This window comes from Taeniopygia guttata, chromosome 3 (assembly GCF_048771995.1).
Source record: "Taeniopygia guttata chromosome 3, bTaeGut7.mat, whole genome shotgun sequence".
NCBI lineage: Eukaryota > Metazoa > Chordata > Aves > Passeriformes > Estrildidae > Taeniopygia > Taeniopygia guttata.
The window spans coordinates 70,460,273-70,473,437 of NC_133027.1; the positions used below are offsets into that span (position 1 = coordinate 70,460,273).

At 37.8% G+C, this 13,165-nt stretch overlaps 1 protein-coding gene across 5 annotated transcripts in view; it reads left to right on the forward strand.

Annotated features, from left to right (window-relative positions):
* Window positions 1–13,165, forward strand: part of LYST (lysosomal trafficking regulator) — a 75,258-nt gene that overhangs the window by 18,181 nt on the left and 43,912 nt on the right. For all 5 annotated transcript variants that reach the window (XM_072927093.1, XM_030268254.4, XM_072927096.1 and 2 more), the window contains exons 5-12: window positions 492–2,556; window positions 4,154–5,186; window positions 6,102–6,263; window positions 6,902–7,058; window positions 9,379–9,605; window positions 10,341–10,407; window positions 11,195–11,304; window positions 12,338–12,761. In XM_072927093.1, the coding sequence (XP_072783194.1) occupies window positions 492–2,556; window positions 4,154–5,186; window positions 6,102–6,263; window positions 6,902–7,058; window positions 9,379–9,605; window positions 10,341–10,407; window positions 11,195–11,304; window positions 12,338–12,761 (4,245 nt within the window). The remainder of the gene's footprint in view (window positions 1–491; window positions 2,557–4,153; window positions 5,187–6,101; window positions 6,264–6,901; window positions 7,059–9,378; window positions 9,606–10,340; window positions 10,408–11,194; window positions 11,305–12,337; window positions 12,762–13,165) is intronic.

A 13,165-nucleotide genomic window follows, 5' to 3' on the forward strand; every position in this document is an offset into this window, starting at 1 on the left:
ATTTTTTCTATTACCATTAGTACACTGGCAATGTCCTCATGCATGCTAAGAGGGCTGTGAGCTAACACACCCAGCTGAGTGCAAAAAGTGACAATGGAGCATCAAGTTAAAAAGACCTTTTTTTCCTCCCTTTAATTTGCTTACCAAGATGTCCTTTCACCTTCCTTAATGACATATTTTTTGAGAATGGTTTTTTGAGAATAGTTGTGCCAACAAAAAGTTTTAGGAAAATTTTTAGGACCCTGTTGTTTAACCCTAAATGGAAAATGAAATCATTTGTCTGGGCTTTAAGAATTGCCAGTGTGGCCCCTAAACATCAGTTGTTGCTGCCTGTTTTGTACTGAAAATGTCTGACACAGGTGCATGCAAAACCATGACCTATTAAGATACAAATTTGCTGTGTATTTTAAATCTGGAAGTATTTAACTATAAAATTAGGAAAAATGCTTTACATATTCTAATGTTCCTTTGTTATCTTTCCATTTCAACAGATTTTAATATACCCTTTGCAGCAGACATATGCCTGACCAAAGAGAATAATAAAAGTTCTGTGAAATCTACTCAGGAAAAACTAAGCGCTCATTCATCTCTTCAGACCTCTGTAAAACTCAGTCTTCGATCTCGAAAAAGCGGCCGCCTCCGCAAAACCACCCACCGCTACTCTGTGCGGGATGCGAGGAGGTCCCAGCTCTCCACTTCAGACTCTGAAGGCAATTCTGATGAAAAGACTGCTGTAATAACAAAACACAGACGTTCCCAGATACTGCAGCCCTTTTTAACCTCTTCTGTTAGGGACAGGTACCCTGGATGTAGAAGTGATTGCCAACCTCCTGAAGTGGTACCGGGTTCTAATACCGATGCCTCTAGTCTAGAAGTTTCCAGCAAAGTTATTCCAGCACATGAGATTTTGAATGAGCCAGCTGCAGGAACGTCTGAGAGCAACATGAATAACTCTCCTTTTGACTTATGTCATGTCTTACTGTCTCTCCTAGAGAAGGTGTGCAAATTTGATATTACTTTGAATCACAGCTCTGCTCTTTCAGCGAGTGTTGTGCCCACATTGACAGAGTTCTTATCAGGATTTGGGGACTCCTGCAATGTAAGTAGTAACACAGAACATGAAGTAGTTTCTGCAGGGTGGACGGAAGAACCTGTGGCTTTGATCCAAAGGATGCTTTTTCGAACCGTTCTACATCTTATGTCTTTAGACATCAGCAGTACAGAAACAATGCCTGACAATTTACGAAGAAATTTAACAGACTTACTTAAAGCAGCATTGAAAATCAGAATTTGCTTGGAAAAGCAACCTGGTCCTTTTGCTGCAGGATACAAGAAAACACTACAGCAGCTGGTTCAGGATGACTATATATTTTCTAGGTATCGTCACAGAGCCTTGCTTCTACCTGAGGTTATAGAAGGGGTCTTGCAGATTTTGATCTGCTGCCTACAAAGTGCAGCCTCCAATCCATGCTACTTTAGCCAAGCTATAGATCTGATTCATGAGTTCATACAGCAGCAGGGATTTAAGCTGTTTGAAATAACAGTGCTTCAAATGGAATGGCTGTGTATGAAGAATGAGGGAGTACCTGGGGAAGCCTCAGAGCATCTGAAAGCCCTGATCAACAGCATCATGAAAATAATCAGCACTGTCAAAAAGGTTAAATCGGAGCAGCTCCATCAGTCAATGTGTACGAGAAAGAGGCACAGACGATGTGAGTACTCTCACTTCATGAATCACCACAGAGATCTCTCTGGGCTCTCTGTATCTGCTTTTAAAAACCAAGCTTCCAAAAACCCATTTGAAAATGCTGATGGAGAAGCTGACTATCCTGAGAGATGCTGTTGCATTGCTGTTTGTGCACACCAGTGTTTGCACTTGTTGCAGCAAGTTTCTTTGAGCAGTACCTGTGCTGAGATTCTCTCAGGTGTACATAATGTAGGAATATGTTGTTGTATGGACCCAAAGTCTGTGATTGTCCCATTGCTCCATGCTTCCAAGTTGCCACTATTAAAAAATTTTCAACAGCATATACTAAACATCCTTAACAAATTTATATTGGATCAGCTGGGTGGAGCAGAAGTCTCTCCAAAAATTATACAGGCATCATGCAATATATGTACTGTTGACTGTGATCAGCTCACTCAGCTGGAAGATGCCTTGCAGGGCAACTCCAGTGATGCCAGTCCTGCATCTAGTTCCTCTTGCAGAGGTCAGGGAATTCTGCCTAGCACTGGATCTGAAGATATGTTGTTGAGATGGCATGCACTGGAGGCTTATCAGGACATCATTTTTGAAGAAGACAAACTACGTGGCACACAGATTGCAAACCATATTTGCCACTTAATTCAAAAGGGAAATGCAGTGGTCCAATGGAAACTGTATAACTGTATCTATAATCCTGTGCTTCAGAGAGGAGTTGAACTAGCTTGCCATGCTCAACAGCAGCTTGGACTAAGTACAGCTGATAAACTCAAGTGCAGTTACCATAGACAGGATTTGCCTTCTGAAGTGCTTCAGGTTTATTTGCAGATGCTCCCTCTGTTGCTAAAATCCAGGTTGGTTGATTTTCTGATTGTTATTGGGAAAAGTGCTAATTAGTGCTATTAATACAGAGCTTTGTATATTTGTTACTGATCAGATTTTAAGTTTTATTTGGGCTCTAGGTGTTGTTTGGCTGTTGCAGGTGGCAACAAGATAAATGCTTGAGTAACAGGATACAAGGCTAGATTCATAAACTATAGGAAGTGAGGGCTTTCTACTCATGAATTACTGTCTTTAACAAGCCAAACTCTGTAACAACAAATAAAATCTTTGTCCAGTGTGACATGCTCTCTTCCTCTTCATTCTTTGTTCTAAAATTGGTCAGGAATGTTAAACAGATTCATATGTCATTTTTCTGTGGCAATTAGAATACATAGTTTTCTGATCTGATTCTTTTTTCCTTCTAGAATGATCACTATAAAAACCACCTTTCAAAAATAAGGTTTGATGTTTACTTTTCCTGTAACTGGCTTTTAACTTAAAAAATCCTGTTCATTTAAACCTAGTTTAAGAACAGAAAATACAACAATCCCAAAACCCAAATGAGGCACAAGCATTGTCCCAGGGCATAAAATTTATACTTTTTATTTATTGTAAAATTGATTAATGAAATTTTTAATAAATATGTGGAACTTTTTTCAGTATATGAATGTGTCCTTTTGTCCAGGAAAGACTGATTTTATTTCTCTTGGAGTCCTGAAGTGAATTTAGTGGTGTTACACAAGACAAAGAGTAGACTAGTACTCCAGTTTATGTAAAGGGATCGTCTAATATAGTTCTAACTTCTATCCTAACCTAAACTGTATTAGAAGCTATTTTTGAAAGTGTACCTAGTGGCAAAGAGGCAAGATAAATAAAGCTTAGATGCAGAAAATAGTTAAAATGTCTTTTTTTTTACTGGCTTAAAGGTGTGAATGAATAAGTAAATGATCCACTTGATTCTAGAGTAACTTGGTCAGAGTAAATCTGATCCTGTGGGAAGGAGATGGAGGTAAGATGGATATCTACAAGCAAACATAGTATACTAAAAAACTTAAAGATCCTTACCCTAAATTTTGTATGTACTTAATATACTGTTTTGAGAATGGAAGGGGAAAATAGACTTGGTAGCAAATATATGGAAAGGTTTTTGATATTGGACATGCTGGCATAACAATTGGACAAAAACTTACCTTGAAAGATACTCCGTAATTTATCTGAAATTCATCATCCATGCCACTGGTAAACATCTAGGAAAATGTAAGGAAGTTTATTTGAGAAGAAATATCTGCTTTCTGGTGAAATCACTGAACAGAGAAATACTTACTAGCTTCAATTGCTAATAAAAAATTGGGGCGAGGAAATACCACTAAAGAGCAAATGTAATAAAAAAAATAATTAACCACCTTCAGGGTTTTGAACATCTTATATTTGTGTGGTCTGCAGTTTAGAGGGAGGTATTTCCTACATTATATGTCACAGATGAATTTTCCACTACCAGCTGAGTTAGGATCTCAGAGTGCTGCAGACGAGTTCCTCTTCTCTTTAATTTACAGTAATTTATAGTGATTGCTGACTTACATGAGTTTTTGGGTGATTTATAAAGTGACTTTCTTATGCTTTCTTTTACAGAGTAATTAGAGACTTGTTTCTGAGTTGTAATGGAGTGAATCAAATGATTGAGTTAAATTACTTAGATACATTAAGAAGCCATTCTTTGAAAGTGTTAGAGACTTTGATACTCTGCCTTGATGATCAGCAGGAAGACCAAGCAACACCAGAACTGGAAGGCCTGAACAGTGAACAAAAGGAATCCATGTCTGACTTGCCCACTTCTCTCTGTAGCCAGCATGCTGCTTCAGAAGTTCCTCAAAGCCTGAGCAAGTTTTATGCTGGCTTGAAAGAGGCTTACCCAAAAAAGAAAAAGTTTGCCAGCCAAGACATTCATGTCAATACAATAAACCTGTTCCTCTGTGTTGCTTTTTTATGTATAAGTAAAGAAGCAGATGGTGATCTGGATTCAGCTAATGAATGTGAAGATACATCGGGATATGATAGTACAGCTAGTGAGCCATTAGGCCATAAATTACCATATCTGTCCCTGGAAAGTCTTACTTTGCCGTCTCTTGAACATATTCATAGGGCTGCAGATATTTGGTCCATGTGTCGTTGCATCTATTTGTATAGTTCAGTTTTCCAGAGACAGTTCCATAGACTTGGAGGCTTTGAGGCATGCCAGAGACTACTAATCCTGATAATTCAGAAACTTGCAAAAAATAAGGAAAAAGAGCAAGAAAAGAGGGAGAGAGTATTGAGTGAAAGCAGCAGAAGTTCACATGGGAGTCCTCAAACTGAGCTTCTCAGCAAGGATGAGTCTGTTCAGCAGGCTGAAAGCAGAGAGGTGATGCGATTGGAGCTTGATAGTTCTGACAGTCCTGCTGGTGCTGAGCAGCTGGTGCCTGACTCTGGCTCCTGTGACAGCCCTGTGAATATGGAACACACTTTGGTTACTTCAGGTGCCAATGTTGAAGGGGTAACGACTTCTGCAAGAGAAGAGACTGAGTGGGCATTTCAAGGTATCAGACTTTTAGAAGCTCTGCTGACCATCTGCCTACACAGTGCAAGCACCATGCAGCAGAAGACTGAAGTGGAGATGTTTCACCAGGTACTGTGCAACTTTCCCTAGCTTCCTTTGCTCCTATTTATTTGTTTCATACAATATTATTTTAACAATAATTTAGTCAAAAGTTCTTCTAGGGAGGTAAAAACTTCATGCAGTTTTTATGGTACCATATTTTTTATGGTACTGAAAGTGTAGAGCTAAATAATGGGCTTGAGTAGTACTCTTTTCAGAAAGAGTATTCAGTGGAGAATGTGTGAAAGGGATGCTGCAGGAAAGCTGTGTAGGCAAGATGTGACCATTATACCTAGTGACTCATGTTTTTTGAGGATGGTTCTGAGCAGAGCATGGTGCTTGCGAAAGGACTACTGACGGGCACAAATACTGAAAGGGCACCTGAAAAAATTATTCCTTAGGCCTTAGAGGTGGACTAATTCAGTATTCCACAAGAAGCTGTAAATTCACAGAAGACACCTTGACTTTTCTTTAATGTTTTAATCGCTATCTTGAATTTTACTTGGCAATTTGTTGCAAAGCGGGAGGCATTAAGTACAGGAAAGAACTGGAAACTGGAGTTCTGTCTTGAACATTCACTGTTTTTATGATCTTGGACATGTCACACTCTGTCAGCTACTAGTAATGTGGTGTGGTTTGAATGCACAGTGTACCTGAAACTGTTTCAAAGACGTCTATTTTTGAAACAGCACTTTCACCTGCAAATTTTAGATAGCAGCATTTTGCCAGATTTTTCAGTGTGTAGGTCCCAATGAAATCTGTCATGGCATTTAGGATGAATCTTTCTTATTTCAAGAGACTAGATGAAATCTGGTGGTTTTAGATGAGAAGTCAGACTAGTGTAGGTAGGGTAGAAGGAGATGCTCTTAAATGGAAAAGCTAGACAACTTCTGTTAGCTTGAAATAGTAACATGAATCAAAATGTTTTTCTCCCTCAAAACACAGAATACCTCTGTGGATGATATCTTACTTGAAATAAGAGAGCAGCTTGCTCAGTCGAAAGTGATAGAAACTGACTTGGCAAAGCCTCTGTTTGATTCACTGCTTCGTGTTGCGTTGGGCACTTTTTCTGCTGATCTGGATCATTCTGAAGAAAAAATTGAAAAGGTATGAAACACCAGCTAAACAGTCTAATTCTGAATAATGCAAAATTTTGTCAGATTTGTTCTCGGGGTCTTTATAAACCTGATAGGAAATTCAGATGTGTTTGATTATTGTGACAGTTGAAGATGAAATCTCTGCTTCTCATACCAAAGTGGAATGCTGTTTCATATGGTCCCCACAATTACTGCTCAGAAATGAGTCATGCCTCAAAAAGCAGCAAGCTCATTTGACCTGTTATTCTTTTTACTCTTTCATCTCACAACAGTGTGATGAACTCTTAAAGAAGGGGCTTCAAATAGGAATATTGACTGACCTTAGCGACTGTAGACATCTTCACCTTTGAGTGAATTTCAAGGTGCATGCTGATGGTGATAGTGATTTAGAAACAGTTTTAATGCTGTTTCTTAAAATTTTGATCAGATAGTTAGTAAGAAAAATCCCTCTTTGCAGATTCAGTTTTTTACAAAAGAATTAAGTATTTTTAACATATCTCAGGTTTCTTGGAAGTGTATGATTAATTTGTTTCTTTTCACAGTAGGCTTGGAAAAAATAGGCATTTGGACGGTTCTAAATTATTTGCTTTTCTGATCCAAAGATTATTTTTTCTGACCAATGACAATCTATTTGGTTGTATTGTACAGACCCATTACGCTGAGAAGGAGCCTGTGTCACAGCCTGGAGAAATTTCTGAAGAAACTGAAGAATCACAGTGCTGTAGTCTTAAACTTTTTGCTGAAGAGGAAGGATATGAAGCAGATAGTGAAAGTAATCCTGATGATAGTGAAACCAAGAATGAAGGTAAATGGGGACTTTCTGAATATACGAAGCTGCCTTTGTTATAGCAAAGCTTGTTTGTCTTTTGAGATGTACCAATGCACCTTTAATAGAAATAATTAACTTTATTTACTTCTGGTAAGATGGAGTTACCATGATGGAGAGATGATAAATATTCTTACTGAGTGCTACAAAAATGGTTCTGTCTTGGTTGTTTTGGAATATCTGAATCTTGCTCTAAAGTTGTGTTGCTCAAATGTGTTATTGTGGTCTAGAAACTCCAGAGATATGTATCAGTAGTTTACTTGAAAATCAGTGCTCAATTTTTTTTCTTTAGAATTGTAACTATCTGGTGAAAATTAAATAGTCTAATTCTTTTATAGATGCCAGATTGAAAGGGGCCCCAAGGATCATCTGGTCCAGCCCTTTTTCACTAAAGCACAATCTAGACAAGATAGCCTGGCACCTTGTTCATCTAAATCTAAAGTACCCAATGTACCACTTCTCTGAGGAGATTTATTCCAGCGTCTGATTTCTCATGAGGGAAGACTTTCCTGATATGTCTATATGGAATTTTCCCAGAAGGAACATATACCTGGTTACACTTTGCTTTGTCCATGTGACTTCTTGTAAAAAGGGAGTCTACCTTCTTTGTAGACACCTTTTAATTGATGATAAGATGTCCTCTAAGCTGCCTTCTCTCAAGGCTGAGCAAACCCAGTTCTCTCAAGCTTTCTTCCTGTCTTTTTTGTGTAGTGGGGACAAAAACCAAACATAGTATTCCAGGTGTGGCCTGACAAGCACTGAATAGAGTGGGGTGAAGATTTTTTTATCCCTCTTGACAATGTCCTTGTTGATGCAGCCCAGCATCCCCTTGGCTTTCCTTGCCACAGCAGCACACATTCACTCATCCTGAGCTTGCTGTCCCCTGGGACCCCGCCTCTCCAGGCAGGCAAATCCCAGTCTGTGCTACACTCCTGGATTCTATTTTCCCGCGTGCAGACATTACATTTGTCCTTGCTGAACTTCATAATGTTCTTGTTAGCCCACTCTTACAGCTTACCCAGCTCTTCTGCAGGATGGCTCTCCCTTCCCAAGTGCCCACTTCCCATTCAGTTGGTATCACTGATAAACTCCATCAGGGGGCATTTATCCCATCTCCCGGATCACTCATGAAGATATTGAACACCATTGGGCCCAATATCAACCCCTGGGGACCCCCTTGGTAGCAATGTCCAGTTTAAAAAGGATTTACCACCCCCCTCTGGGTGCAGCCAGGCAGTCAGACCCCTTGTCTCCATCCTAATGCATCAGTTTATCTGGGAGCATGTGAGAAACTTTAGAAAGCCTTGGAGAAATCCAGGTAGACATCCACTGCTCATTCCATATCAACCCAGCATGTTTCTCGCTTGTGGAAGGAGATCAGGTTTGTCAAGCACTATTTGGCTTTTCCCAATCACATGCTTCATTTGACTTGATAGCCCCCTTGTTATACAACTTATCTCATTACTCTAAATAATTGATGTGCACATATCTTGGTTTATTCTGTTTGTGTAATTAATTTTAAACATGAACTTGCTTTAATTTTTTCCTTTGTGCTGAGCACACCTGGGTGCTTCTGTTCTGGTATGAGATCAGCATAAACAACAACAACCTTTAATAGAACTGCATCAAACTGCTGCTGTTTACCTGCGAGACTAGGCTTTATCAATAGATTTTTAATATTTTAAAAGCATTTCTGAATTTAAAAATTAATCTGAAAAACTTCCATGATACATTTGCATGTAACATATGTCTGTACCAAATAATTTTAAGTAATGTATTTTAAAGTCTCTCCAAAATGTAATGGGGAGGCTTACATGTTTGAGTTTTTTTCCTTCATTGTCATGCAGATATTCTGTCATGTGCATTTTCAGAGTTAAGTAACAAATTGCTTCATCTAGTCTTTTAATATCAGTTTATTTAAATTTGTCTCCTTTCTTGGAATGCTCAAAGTTTATATAGAAGCTTGAGGCTCTTACAATGATTTTAATGTTGTGTTTCATGAACTGTGTATTTTGCCATTACTGTCTGTGTCCAATTCCCAGGAAATTATGCCAAATAGTTTAAGAGCATGTAATGGGAGAAACTGCATCCTTGCCCTTCTGTGTTAGCAGGAAAATAGAAAAATCTGAAGCAGAATATAAAATTATTATAGTTTCTGAAAATTGCTTATTACGTGGTGACTGTTTTTGGTTTGTACCTATAAGGAGGTTGGAGATATGTCCTTGGATGTTCTGCTTAAATCATGCAAAATGTATTCAGCTGAGTAAGTTTCAGTAAGACACATGTGGTTTCCTTTTAGGAGCAGACACAAAGGTGGAATCAGGATGTACTGGTGCTTCGGGTTATTTTAATGGCCTTGCTGAAAACATCAATCAAGGAGAATTAATGTATCCTGAAATCTGCATGTTAGAATTAAACTTGCTCTCAGCTGGTAATGCAAGTTTAGATGTGCTTGCTCATGTATTCCAAAGCTGCCTGAATATCATCAATCAGAAGGAAAGAAATGCCACTGTCCTTATAGAACAGGTAAAAAATGTTATTAGCAGAGGCAAGAGTTTAGCAGTTGTGTATCTTTAAATTTATAGTATCTAATAACGATCTTGAATATTCTCCCTCTATATGGGATTTGATAAAATGTGAAATCGTGTAAATGACTGATGCTATCAACTGCATTACATTTATGTTGTCAGGGGCTAAACAATTTATTAAAAGGTATTTGTCCTACATAGCTTTTGAGTTTTGCAGGTGTTGTTTTCTATCAAGACTGTTCAATCCCTACAGATAGATTTGATGATTGTCAAGGCCTTAAGGAAAAAAGGGCAGATATCTGTTCATATGTGTGTATATGTAAGCATTCTAAACTTTTTATTGAATATGTACTTTTAGAAACTGAATCATGTATCTGAAAAATATTCCATGCCTTTTTTTTTTCATGACTTTGTATTAGAAGTTAGTTGTGCAAATGGTCATGCCCTCATCATCATTTGGAGTTTCTTTTAGTTACCTTTTTTAACAACTGAATTGGGTATCCTTCCTGCAAAAGATAATGATTTGAAATTCAATGTCTCTCTTCTGTAACTGAACTGTACAGAACACAAAAGATTGTTCATTGGCAAATATAAAAACAGTCCATAATTTCAAGTAATCTAAATTACCATTAAAATCAATAGTAGGTAGGAATTGATTAGAAGAATTTATTTCTTAGTTCTTTGAGCTGTGGTGTATTCTTCAGATATTCATTTTACCTATTCTTTTCAACAGGGAGCTGTTAAACACCTTTTGGGAGGATTTCTGAATATATTGACACAAACAGAATCTAGTTTTCATGGTGAGTTAAAGGTCCAAGTAACTTAAATATTGGCTTTTAAAATCTAATGTATACACAAACAGTGCAAATGTAAAATTGACAAAGGAAATTCATTGGCATGTGAATTTATGCATCTGCATTTTAAACTTGTAAGAAACTTCAGTGTAAATATAGGGTTATTTCTGAGGTAGTGGAAGTAAGTTAAAGAAATACTGGCAGATGTGAAAATGATAGTTGTGAAAATGGTGTGACAGTGTTAAACATTTCTTGGAAAGAATAGCAGCTGCTGAATTGTCATTCCCATCACAATGTAAGCCTGTGCTTCCAATTTCTTTGTAACCCAGATCTTGATGATGCCTTGAGTTTTATCTCTAACTGGAAAGCAGCTTGCTAATCCAAGAATGTGGAATCAGATTAAATGCTTGCCCTATGGTAGATTCATGTCATGAGGCTGCTTCACAAGAGGAGCTGATGTAAACCCATCCCAGGACTTGGGTCCATGGTGGCTTTGTGGGCAGAGCCTTTGCAAGGCAGATGTTTGGTTCCCAGACTTTCACTCCATTTTGCAAACCTGGGACAAAATTTAACATGGCACTGCTTGATTCAGTGAAATTTGAAACAATAGTGTCAGGAGGTACTGTTGGCTCTCTTTAGAATTCATGTTGTAATTGTTATTGCTTCCATAATTTGAATTGGTTTTGGAAAACCCTTCAAATTCCAAATTAATATTTCCTCATAATAGTATAGAATATGAATATTTAAAGTGTAAAAATCTGCTTAAACAATATTATTGTCTCCTTATTTTTAGCATGTCAGGTGGTGCTGGTAGATCTGCTAGTTTCCTTGATGAGTTCACAGACTTGTTCAGAAGAGCTAACTCTTCTTCTGAGGGTATTTTTGGAGAAGACACCTTGTACGGTATGTATGGAGTAGCACATAGCAAAATTCAGAGGTCTGATGAGAAAAAATAAGCAAAAAGAAAATCCTTTTGTGTCCAAGAATTCTGGGGAACAAGGAGATACACAGCAATGTTTGAACTGATTAGAGCAAATAAAATTTGGTTGTAGAAACAGTTCCTTCTCAAAACTGGAAAAGGAAATAGGCGATGAGAAGCAGAAGGGTTTTAAAGGGTGTGTTGGCCCTGGGAACTCTTCAGCACAAGAAACCAAGAGTCTTCTCAAAGAGACTGACATTGTGGTTATGGATGACAGAACAATAATACTTTAAAATTGGAAGCTATTCCTTTAAAATTACGAGGCAGCTCACTATTTTGAGAATGCTTTAACAGTAGGAATTACTTTCAAAAGGGTCCTAAGTTGGTTGGCATGATGCTGGAATCTACTGCTTCTGTGGGATATACTGCTGAAGTAACTCTGTTTCTGTGAGAGTCTGTAGAAAAATACAAGTGGAAGAAAATTTTAAAAATTACTGTGCAATGTAAAATAATACCAAACCATACAAAGAGTCACAAGTCAATTTTCAATGGTAGCTTGTAATTATCAGTCAAATAATAAGAGATACTTTTTGACTTATGGGCTCAGCTAGTTTTTTTACTGGCTATGGAATAACAAAGTTATGGCCTGTGTGTGGCTTCTTAAGCAGCCTTAAAACACAGGGTAAAAGGTGCTGTCTTTTTATGCACATAACAGGAGTGAGATAAGATTGTGCAATGACCACCTGCTGCATTTCAGCTGATTCCTAAGCATGGTAACTTGAAGTCTGATGTGCCCAGACTAAATCCCCAAAGCTATGTTGGGCCACAGTCTGTTGAAGTTGCTACCTGATGCTTTGCCAATGTGTGTAGGTTTGGATATACAAGCTCACTTCTCTTGGGAAAACATTAATCCAAGTTGAAATGAGGAATAGGTTTCTATTTAGTCGTGTGATACTTGACTACATGGTGTAAACAGTTCCTTTTTTTTTTCTCATTTATTTGTTTTATTTCTTCTAGGAGGTACTACTCAAAGGTGTATTGAAGATTGTAGACACTAATATTTATATGAATCCATTACAGTACCTTGCCTTTCCTTTGCTGAATGGCACAAATTTGAGTAGCAGTTCCTCACAAAAATGTGCTGGCACTTCCAACAATAAAAATGCTGGACTACTAAAAAGAGGAAAATTGTCACAGAGTAAGAAAGAGGCAGATGGTGAAAATTTGAGTCACCAGCTACTTTCTTCTTGGCATGTAGCCCCAATTCACTTGCCTTTAGTTGGGCAAAACTGTTGGCCACATATGTCCGATGGCTTCAGTTTCTCAATGTGGTTTCGTCTGGAGTATGCTCATGAAGCAGAAAATTCAGCAGAAAAGGGGAAAAAAGTCAAGAGGAGAAGCAGACTCATAGCTGTAAGAGAGAACAGTTTTGACAGCACAGGTGAGGATATAGTATTTTGTGGTTTTTTAGGTAGCACTGAAGGACTCTGGTTACAAATATTCCAATCTATGTACTGTATACAAAAGTTTGAAGTTTTATGATCAATATTGAACAGCAGTGGTAGTATTTCTTATTTTTTTTATGACTACTGTACCAAATATACAACATTTCCAACCCTAGTTCTTGAATTAGATTAATGCCTGCTTCCTTAGAAATGTAGTATTCTCATTGAATTTGTAACTTCGGTAACATTTATGCTACTTCATATTATGATGAAAATAAATGCTGCAGCTGTGGTTATGGAAAAAAATGCTCAAGTTTATTTGATTTCATGTATTGATGACCTAGTTTCAGGCTGATTCAGTGTAACTCTTCAACTTTCCTTGTGTGTGCACCATGTAAAT